General features: G+C 41.9%; 2 protein-coding genes across 2 annotated transcripts; both read left to right on the forward strand.

Annotated features, from left to right (window-relative positions):
- Window positions 1-5941: 5941 nt before the first annotated feature.
- LOC138872055 (uncharacterized) lies at window positions 5942-8717 on the forward strand. The gene is made up of 4 exons (XM_070150015.1): window positions 5942-6431; window positions 7074-7202; window positions 8065-8144; window positions 8340-8717. The coding sequence occupies exons 1-4, from the start codon at window positions 5942-5944 to the stop codon at window positions 8715-8717; spliced, it is 1077 nt and encodes a 358-aa protein (XP_070006116.1).
- Window positions 8718-10209: 1492 nt separating this feature from the next.
- Window positions 10210-10584, forward strand: LOC138872057 (uncharacterized). The gene has a single exon (XM_070150018.1). It carries the CDS (start codon window positions 10210-10212, stop codon window positions 10582-10584), a length of 375 nt encoding a protein of 124 aa, XP_070006119.1.
- The last annotated feature ends 322 nt before the right edge of the window (window positions 10585-10906 follow it).

Consider the following 10906-nt stretch of genomic DNA (forward strand, 5'->3'; position numbering starts at 1 on the left):
AAAAATCAGAAACGCTGCCTATAGAATAAAAAATCAATAAGTCAGTTCAACTCATATTAGTTTACTTTGAAACTGGCCTAATCAGTGGTTTGTTTTCCTTAAACAAATTCTTTCAAATACTGCCTTCACTATCACTAGACAGCATGCCTATAGGAACTCAAGAGTCTATTTGAAATTGTTCACTGTTTTACTATATCACTGTAGTTATGCTCTTAGAACATCACTATTCTGCATTTAGGCAAGCCTATAGGGCGATTTTAAATTTTGCAACTCTGAAACTGTTTCTGCTACTTAAAGTTATTCAGATTTAACAGGTTTAATCAGTAGGCAAGTTAAATAGGATCCTTCACAAATTGGCCTAATTCAGTACTTTATACCCCCCTACTCGCTTAGATATCATGTTCTAGGATTTGTTCTCTTTGAATGTTGTTTGAAGATGTGCATTTATGTGGTATATTCGAGGAGGTAACTGTGAGACTCTAACTTGTTTTATATGTTGTCCTAATGTTCTTGCATATCGCCTAGAATTTTCTCCTTTTAAAACACCTTAGGGGTTGTCTAGAACTGCCCAAATTTAGAGGTCCTAAAATACCTCCAGGACCCCAAGGAAGGGACGGGTAGTGCACGCATAGGACATTGTCAAAATTATTAAAACGCTTTAGGTTATGACCAAGGGAAAGGACTTGGGTAGAATGGGATATGATGATTACGCGCTAATGTCATGTGTAACCCCTCATTGAGGAGTGTTTACCGGGCATTGCGTGGGGTGATCCTGTAAGCTAACCAACCTAGGACCCCTCTTCCTAAATCCCCTTCGCTTAAAAACATTACTTTCTTTTTATGCACACAACTTGTTCAAATTCTATGTCTTATTATTTGAGTCATACAATGCCCAACATGCTTTATTTATTTGTTTCAACTACTTATCTATTAAACGACTAATTCATAAGTATAAGTTCAGCCGGGACCCACCATTGTGGACCAAGAGGGGTTCCTAATACCTTCCCCTCAAGGTTATCTCGAGCCCTTACCCTAAATCTCTGGTAATGCAAACCAATCCAAGAGTTAATCGCTCTAGGTGCCCTAACGCACCATAATTCGTTAGGTGGCAACTCTTCAAAATACCCCAATTCCCAAAAGGAAATGAGTTACTACCCCCATAAATGTCAAAACCCGGACATTCCCATCAAAAAAAGAAAAAATGGGGCGCGACACTAGATGCAATAGCCTCAGATGCCATGATCACAGGTATTATTTCTATCTACGATAGGGATGCTTCTGTACTATTTGATCCAGGGTCTACATATTCATATGTGTCATCTCTATTTGATCATTTCTTGGGTGTTCCTCGTGATTCCTTGGGTACTTCTGTTTATATGTCCACTCCTACGGGTGATTCTGTTGTTGTGGATTGGATCTACCGGTTTTATATTGTTACTTTCTGAGGTTATAAGACTAGAGCGGATCTTTTGTTTCTCGATATGACAGACTTTGAGATCATCCTGGGCATGTATTGGTTATCTCTATATCATGCCATCCTTGATTTCCATCCCAAGACTGTTACCTTGGTGATGCTAGAGTTGCCTAGATTGGAGGGGAAGGGGTCGTTTGTCAGTGCATCTAGTCGGGTTATCTCTTTTCTAAGGGCTCGACATATGTTCGAGAAGGGTTGTTTGGCTTATCTAGCTTATGTTCAGGATACTACTATAGAGACTCCGGCGATTGACTTAGTTTTAGTGGTTCGTGAGTTCTCCAATGTGTTCCTTTCTGATCATCCAAGCATGCCACCAGATCGTGATATCAATTTCTATATTGATTTGGCTCCAGGTACCCAGCCTATCTCTATTCCTTCGTACCGCATAGCTCCGAAAGAGCTGAAAGAGTTGAAGGAATAGCTTGAGGATTTGCTAGCTAAGGGTTTCGTCAGACCGAATGTATCGCCTTGGGGTGCACCAGTGTTGTTCGTGAAGAAGAAAGATGGGACTATGCGGATGTGCATTGATTATCGCCAGTTGAACAAAGTTACCATTAAGAACAAGTACCCATTGTCGCGTATTGATGATTTTTTTGACCAATTGTAGGGTGACAAGGTGTTCTCTAAGATCAACTTGAGATCAGGGTACCATCAGTTGAAGATTCGGGATTCAAATGTTTCGAAAATGGCTTTTCGGACTAGATATGGTCATTATGAGTTCCTAGTGATGTCCTTCGGTTTGACTAACGCCCCGGTGGTGTTTATGGATTTAATGAACCGACTGTTCAAGATATATATTAATACGTTTGTCATTGTCTTCATTGATGATATTTTGATCTACTCGCGTAGCATGGAGGAGCACGAGGAGCATTTGAGTGTAACACTTCAGACCTTGCGGGAATAGAAGCTATATGCTAAGTTCTCCGAGTGTGAGTTCTGGTTGGATTTTGTCACATTTTTGGGACATGTTGTATCAGGCGAGGATATTAAGGTAGATACCAATAAGATCAAGGTAGTTTAGAGTTTGCCTCGTCCTACTATGGTGACTGAGATCAGGATTAGCAGGTTATTATCGCCGGTTTGTGAAGGGCTTCTCATCTATTATAGCACCTTTGACTAGATTGACCCATAAGGGTGTTAGTGTTGCCTTCCGGTTCGGGGATGTATATTGTGTACTACGACGCTTCACGCGTTGGTTTGGGTTGTGTATTGATGCAGTAGGGGCAAATTATTGCATATGCTTCACGCAATTGAAGCCCCATGAGAAGAACTACCATGTACACGATTTGAAGTTGGCCGTGATTGTTCATGCTCTTAAGATATGGAGGCATTATCTTTATAGGGTGTCCTGTGAGGTTTACACCGATCATCGCAGCCTGCAGTATTTGTTAAAGCAGAGGGATCTCAATTTGAGGAAGCACATATGGCTTGAGTTACTAAAGGATTATGATATTACCATCATTTATCATCCATGCAATGAGAATGTAGTTGCGGATGCCGTGAGTAGAAAGGCGGAGAGTATGGGTAGTTTCGCATTCATTTCAGTAGAGGAGAGGCCATTAGCTTTGGACATTCAGTCCTCGGCTAATAGACTGTGATGTTGGATATTTCATAGCCCAGGTGAGTTCTTGCATGCATCATTTCCCAGTCTTCACTATTTGAGCAGATCAAGGCTCGTCAGTTTGATGATCCACACTTGTTGGTTCTATAAGGCCCCGTAAAATTTTACCTAAAACCCAAAATTTCATGGTGCCGTGCTAGTCTTATGTGTTAAAGATTGTAGAGATGAGGTACGAACTTTTTGGGTTGAGCAGTGTGTTGGTGAGCTGAAGAAATTTCCGAAAGTGCAGGAAGTTTGTTCTGACAATTCTGCGACCGCAGAACTACTCTGTAGACCGTAGACCTGCCGCGGAGTGAGGCAGAGATTTGAGCTAATTTTTGGACCAATATGTGGTCCATTATGCAGCCACATATGGTTTTACAAGCCGCACAACCCATCGCAAACCCCATATAGAATTTTTCCGAGGGGACGTTCTGCGGGTGCATTATGCGACCGAAGAATAGGTCTGCGGACTGCAGACCAATCGCAGACTGAAGCAGAAAATGCCAGTCCTTGAGGGCCATTATGCGGCCGATTCTGCGGACCGCAGAAGCGTTATGCGGTCGCATATGCGACCGCAAATCTGTGTCGGGGATCATAATTTCTAATTTTTAAACTCGATCCTATGTCGTTAAAACATATTCCATAGTTCATTTTGAGCATATCTTTGATGCTTTAGAGTGAGAGAAAGATCCCTAGAGTGAGAGAGTGATCTTCATCAAATTAGTCCTCCATTCTTGCTTAAAACCTTGAAGATTATCAAGTAAAGTTCACTAAGTCTTCACCTTAAAGGTAAGAATCTATGCCCTAGATCTTAATTTCAAAATTCTTCTAAAAATGGGTAATTAGCAAGACCATCCTTGGGTAAGGGAGTTGTTATCTTGCATACATGTATTCTTAAAGCATGGGGGAAGTTGTGAGCTAAGAATGGGTTGAGGAATGGTAGAATCTTCCATAAAAGGCCTTAAAAACATTGATGCACACCTATTGTTTCATGATGTGCTCAAATTAGCTAGGATCATGACCATCTTTCTAATTTTGGTTCAACTTGTCGTATTTCCAAAATAGATCAAAGTGCTAAGAATTCCGTAATGTTTTAAAATGTGAAGGAAACTCAATTGAGGTATGTATGGCTAAAACTCCTTCTTATTAGAATCGAATTCCCTGTTATCCGTGTAGCTGGTGTAAGTCCTCAAATTGATCATGTTAGAATTGACTATTCCTAATGTGTTGTGTTGAATGATATATGTTCAATATTTATTTTGAATGATTATTATGTCATCTTGCCATTTGACAATGTGTTTAAAAATATGGAATATGTGCTAAGGAAGGTTAAGATTTCATGTCAAAATTGAATAAAGGTTGTTATGCCAAATTGTATGAAAAGCCTTTATGTGCTTAGGATTCTCCAAGTTTGCCCATACGTATACTAACGCCTTACATGATAGGCCTTATTGTTGCTGATTATAATGATATTTTAATGTGAAAAAAAAACTTAAATTGTGAAATACGGCCAAGTTCAAAGAATGACTTTATAAATGAGGCCACTCGTGCTAACGTATTGAAAGATGGGAAAGAAATATGAAGTGAGATGATTGATTGAAATTGTGGATATGGTGGATGTCTCAAATGAGATGGCCTAGCCGATCAGGCCGTTATCGGATGTCATGCCGCGCACATGGTGGTAACTGTGCTGGAAATGATAATTGAAATTGTGGATATGGTTGATGTTTCAAATGAGATGACTTAGCCGATCGGGTCGAGATCAGACTCTGTGTATGAATAAGGTGGTATTGTGGATTATGGTATATCGGCACTAAAGATTCCCCAACCTAATAATATGGATATCATCTTGAGAACTTATGTGACCCTTACTTGATGTTTTAGTATTGCTTGAATCTCTTGTTTAACTCATGGCTATTTCCCCCTAATATTATAGTTCATTCTAATGATATGGTATTTAGTTATACATACCTACCATTCGACGGTACTAACATCCCTTTTGTCGGGGATACTGTGTCTTAAATGGATGCAGGTGGTTCCCTAGCAGGTAGTGTTGATCAGCGTTAGTAGTACATCCTCCTCCCAGCAGTCTTGGTGATCCCCATTTCATTTTGGGATTATGCATCTTTTGTCCCTTTTGTATTGTACTTGAGTTATAGCTGGGGCCTTATTGCCGGAACTTTTGTATTACTCTTTTGTATCTATTCAGAGGCTACGTAGACACTATGTGGGTTGTATATGGGTGTTGGGAAAGTCAACCGTTTATGTGGTATTTTAGCCTCTTATCTTACTCGATCATAAGAATGTGTGTAATTTTGAAACTTAACAATGACGTAATTAATGAAAATGCGTGTCCTCCTAACACATGAGCGAGTCGGGTAGAAAGAATTTATAGGTTTGCTTAGCTGAGTTCATTCGGTTGAGCGCCGGTCGCGCTCCCCGAGTTTGGGGCATGATAAACTTGGTATCAGAGCCTAATAATTTAAAGTATCCAAGGATGTCTTGAAGTCGTGTCTTGTAGGGTCCTTCTTATCGGTGTGTTGTTGACCACATCTATAAGTTGGAGGCTACTTGGACATTTAGGAACAATACCCTTCTTTGATATTCTGGATCGTGCGATGAAATTGATTGTGCAATTGCTTCTCCTCTAACTAGTGCCTTCCTTTAACTTTCAGTATATGGCACCTGAGAAGAGAGCAAGAATTGGCCAAGGAGCCAATGCCACCCCATGAGTGGTTGTCCATTCTCGACTTGATGATGTGGGTGAGTACCCGAGGGGTGAGGATAATCCCCCGACTACTACCCTGCCAGATTCCACTACACCTGAATAGACTGCACCAGTTCCTACATCTACTGAGGGTGCAATGACCCCTCCCACCGATATTCCTATTCCACCTCCAACCCCAGCTTCTGGTTCTGGTATTTCTAATGGGGATCTTAGGGGAGCTATCCAGATGTTGACACAGATAGTGGCTTCTCAGGCCCAAAGATCGAATGTTGCACCCACATCTTCTAGCCAACAAGGGGATTCTACTAGTTCTATGGTGAATAGGTTTCTGCAGTTGGATCCTCCAATGTTCACGGGTGCAAATACCGAGGAGGACCCACAGGACTTCATTGATGAGATGTATAAGACTCTCCGGGTTATGCGCGCTACTGATATGGAGGGAGTGGAGTTGGCTGCCTATCACCTGAAAGGGGTGGCATATTCTTGGTTTGAGTTGTGGGAGGACTATCGAGAGGAGGGTAGCCCTCCAGCGAGGTGGAATGAGTTTGCTGACGCCTTCATGGACCATTTCTTGCCTGCTGAGACTAGGGCAGCCTGTGCTGCAGAGTTTGAGACCCTTAAACAGGGTAGTAGGAGTGTGTGGGAGTATCACATGGAGTTTGCGTGCCTATCAAAATAAGTTATTCACATGATGCCCACTATGGAGGCCCGAGTGGGCCGGTTTGTGTAGGGCCTTAGCCCTTTGGTTATTAATGAGGCTACCACAGCTACCTTAAATTTATATATGAACTATGGAAATATGGTGGCGTTTGCTCAAGCTACAAACACCCGTAATTTGAAGAATAGGATGGAGAGAGGGTAGTAGTAAGGCCCAATCTGCAAGCAATCCTAGAGATTCATTTGGTGGGGGAGATCAGCCTTTAGGGGAGGGTCGTCAGGGCCATCTCAGTTCTGCACTCAGTCTTCAACTAGTGCACCGCCAGCAGGGGACAATCAGCATCAAGGGAGTCATTTTAGGCCCAATCAAGGCAGCAAGGGGCCCCACTAGCAGGGCATCACGAGGGAGATTCCAACAGCAGCGGAGGCCCTCAAGCCCCAAGTGTGGTAGGATGCATTTGGGAATCTTCTACATGGACCTACTAGTATGTTACAGGTGCGGAATGAGAGGTTATATCCAAAGGGAGTGTCGCTTATCCAACCAGGGTACGGGTAGGGGCACAACAAAGCCATCCAATTCTGTAGCTGCTACATCTTCAGCACCCCTCTAGGTCGAGGCACTCCAGCACCAGCAGGGTATGGTGCAGCTAGGGGTCGTGCACAGAGTTCAGGAGGACCCAGCCGTTTATATGCTATGAGTGGTCGCGAGAGTGTAGAGGCTTCTCCTAATGTTGTCACAGGTATATTGATTGTCTAATCGCATGATGTATATGCCCTTATTGATTTCGGTTCCACCTTGTCCTATGTTACTCCTTATGTTGCTATGGAATTCAGTATAGAACCGGAACAACTTCATGAGCCATTCTCTGTATCTACTCTAGTTGGCGAGTCTATTGTGGCCGCATAGGTTTATAGAGATTGTGTTGTCACGACACGTGGTTGGGGTGCCATCGCCAATCTCATTGAATTGGGGATGGTTGATTTTGATGTAATAATGGGGATGGGTTGGCTTTATTCATATTTTGCCAAGCTCGATTGCTGAACTAGAACTATGATGCTTGAATTTCCTAATGAGCCAGTTGTTGAGTGGAAGGGGAATAATGTGGTGCCGAAAGGCAGGTTTATTTCTTACCTTAAGGCCACGAAGATGATTAACAAGGGGTGTATATACCATTTGGTCCGGGTTACGGACACCGATGTTGAGGAACCTACACTCAAGTCTATGCCAGTTGTGAATGAATTTCCAGAGGTCTTTCCTGATGAGCTCCCTAGGATTCCACTAGATAGGGAGATTGATTTTTTGATCGATGTGATGTCAGGCACGCAGCCTATATACCTTACAAAATGGCACGGACAGAATTGAAGGAGCTAAAGGAACAATTGAAGAATTTGTTAGAGAAGGGTTTCGTCCGACCGAGTGTGTCACCTTAGGGCATACCAGTTCTCTTTGTAAGAAAGAAAGATGGGTCATTATTGATGTGTATTGACTACCGGTAGCTCAACAAAGTTACAATCAAAAATAAGTACCCCTACTAAGAATAGATGATTTATTTGATCAACTTCATGGTGCTAGGTACTTCTCAAAAATTTATTTACACTCAGGGTATCACCAATTGAAGATCAGGGAGCAGGATATTCCAAAAACAGCCTTCAGGACCTGGTACAGGCATTTCAAATTTCTGGTAATGTCTTTTGGGATAACAAATGCCCCGGCAGCTTTCATGGATCTTATGAATCGGGTTTTCAAGCCTTTTCTTGCATCCTTTGTGATAGTATTCATTGACGACATTCTTGTATATTCACGAAGTCGAGAGGACCATGCCGATCACCTCAGGCTTGTTCTGTAGACTCTTCATCAGCACCAATTGTATGTGAAGTTCTTGAAATGTGAATTTTGGCTTCAATCTGTTACATTCTTGGGTCATGTCATCTCTAGAGAAGGAATTAAGGTTGATCCTCAAAAGGTTGTAGCGGTAAATAATTGGCCTAGACCTACAACTCCAACAGAAATTCGTTGTTTCTTGGGCTTAGCAAGGTATTACAGGAAGTTTGTAGAGGGGTTCTCCACTCTTGCCTCTCTGTTAACTAAATTGATGCAGAAAGTAGTTAAGTTCCAGTGGTCCGAGGCTTGTGAAAAGAGCTTCCAGGAGTTGAAATCAAGATTGACTACGATGTCGTGTTGCCTCTGCCAGAGAGTACAGATGGGTTTGTGGTATATTGCAATGCTTCAAGGATCGGTCTTGGGTGTGTATTAATGCAATATGGCAATATCATAGCTTATGCTTCTAGACAACTCAAGAATCATGAAAAGAACTATTCAACACATGACTTAGAACTAGTGGCAGTGGTTTTTTGCATTAAAGTTTTGGCGTCATTATCTGATGGGGTACATGTGGATGCATTCACGGACCACAAGAGCTTTCAATATATTTTCAAACATAAGAAATTGAATTTGAGGCAGAGAAGATGGCTGGACTTACTCAAAGATTACGACATCGATATTCTATATCACTCGGAAAAAGCCAATGTTGTGGAGGATTCTCTTAGCCGGAAATCTATGGGTAGTTTGGCTCACTTGGGGGCATGTCAAAGGCCATTGTCAAAGGAGGTTCATCAGTTGTCTAGCTTGGGAGTTCATCTTGCGGACTCTAGTGAAGGTGGGGTGATTGTGTAGAATAGAGCTGACTCATCGCTCGTGGCAGAAGTGAAGGAGAAGCAATACAATGATCCATTGTTGGTACAATTAAAGGAGGGGATTCATAAACATAAGGCCACAGATTTTTCTCTTGGCATGGATGATGGTACACTACGGTACCAAGGGCGATTATGTGTTCTAAATGTAGATGGTCTTCGGGAAAGAATCTTGGCTGAAGCTCACACTTCTAGGTATTCCGTGCACCCATGTTCTATAAAAATGTATCATGATCTCAAGGAAGTCTATTAGTGGAATGACATGAAAAGGAATGTGATGCACTTTTTGGCAAGGTGTCCAAATTGTCAGCAAGTGAAGGCCGAACATCAATGTCCTGGTGGGTTGGCACAAATCATAGTAGTTACAATGTGGAAATGGAAAATGATTAATATGGATTTTTGGTAGGGTTACTGCGCACTCCGCGCAAGTTTGACTCAATTTGGGTTATTGTGGATCGACTCACGAAATCAGCACACTTCTTGCCAGCTAAATCTACCGATACAGCGGAATAGTATGCTCAGTAGTATATCAAGAAAATAGCCAGGTTGCATGGCAATCTAGTTTCTATCATTTTGGATCGAGTAGCACAGTTCACAACTAACTTTTGGAAGAAATTTCAGCAAGATTTGGGTACACAGGTGAATCTTAGTACAGCGTTTTATCCACAGACCGACGGGTAGGCAGAGCAGACTATTCAGACGCTTGAGGATATGTTGTGTGATTGTGTTCTTGACTTCAAAAGTAGCTGGGATGACCATTTTCCATTCGTAGAATTTTCTTACTACAACATCTATCATGCTAGTATTCAGATGGCACCATTTGAGGCGCTATATGGTAGGAGATGTAGATCTCCTATTAGGTGGTTCGAGATTGGGGAAGCTGAATTGATAGGACCAGACCTCGTGCATCAAGCTATGGAAAAGCTTAAGAACATTAAAGAGCGGTTGAAAACCGCTTAGAGCCGTCAAAAGTCCTATTCGAATGTTTGTCGAAGAGACTTGGAATTCAAAGAAGATGATTGGGTATTCTTGAAGGTTTCCCCCATGAAGGGTATAATGCGGTTTGGAAAGAATGGGAAATTGAGTCCAAGGTATGTCAGGCCATACAGAATCATTCAAAGGACTGGTCAGGTGGCATACAAGCTTGAGATGCCACCTGAGATGTCACAAGTGCACCCGGTATTCCAAGTGTCTATATTGAAGAAGATGGTTAGAGATCAGTCGCTTATTGTGCTAGTTGAGACTATCGAGGTTAATGAAGAACTGTCATATAAAGAAATTCCAATTGCCATTCTTGATAGGCATGTCCGAAAGTTGAGGAATAAAGAAATTACCTCTGTGAAAATGTTATGGCGAAACCTGCGGGTGGAAGAGGCTACTTGGGAGGCCGAGGAAGAAATGAAAAATAAGTACCCTCATTTGTTTGAATAGCTATGTAATAGTTTCTATGAAGTTACTCCCTATGAATTTTTTATCCCTTGATTAGTTAATGTAAAAGTGTTCCTTTTTAGTTATATGTTGTTTATGAGGCCACGGTTGGTGTCGTTTTTTGTTATGTTACGTCATTTGATCATATATATGTTGCGAGGGTGTGTTATTGGGGTTTGCTGGCAGGTGGATAGACCCAGTTACAAAGGAAACTCTAGCAAAAATTTTGGAAATTTAGGGAGTTAGTCAAAATTGGGACTGCGGGTGTGTGGTATGAAAAACTAAGTTGCATAAGATGCTAATAGTGAACCTTGATCCTCATTCA

Source organism: Nicotiana sylvestris, chromosome 1 (assembly GCF_000393655.2).
Source record: "Nicotiana sylvestris chromosome 1, ASM39365v2, whole genome shotgun sequence".
NCBI lineage: Eukaryota > Viridiplantae > Streptophyta > Magnoliopsida > Solanales > Solanaceae > Nicotiana > Nicotiana sylvestris.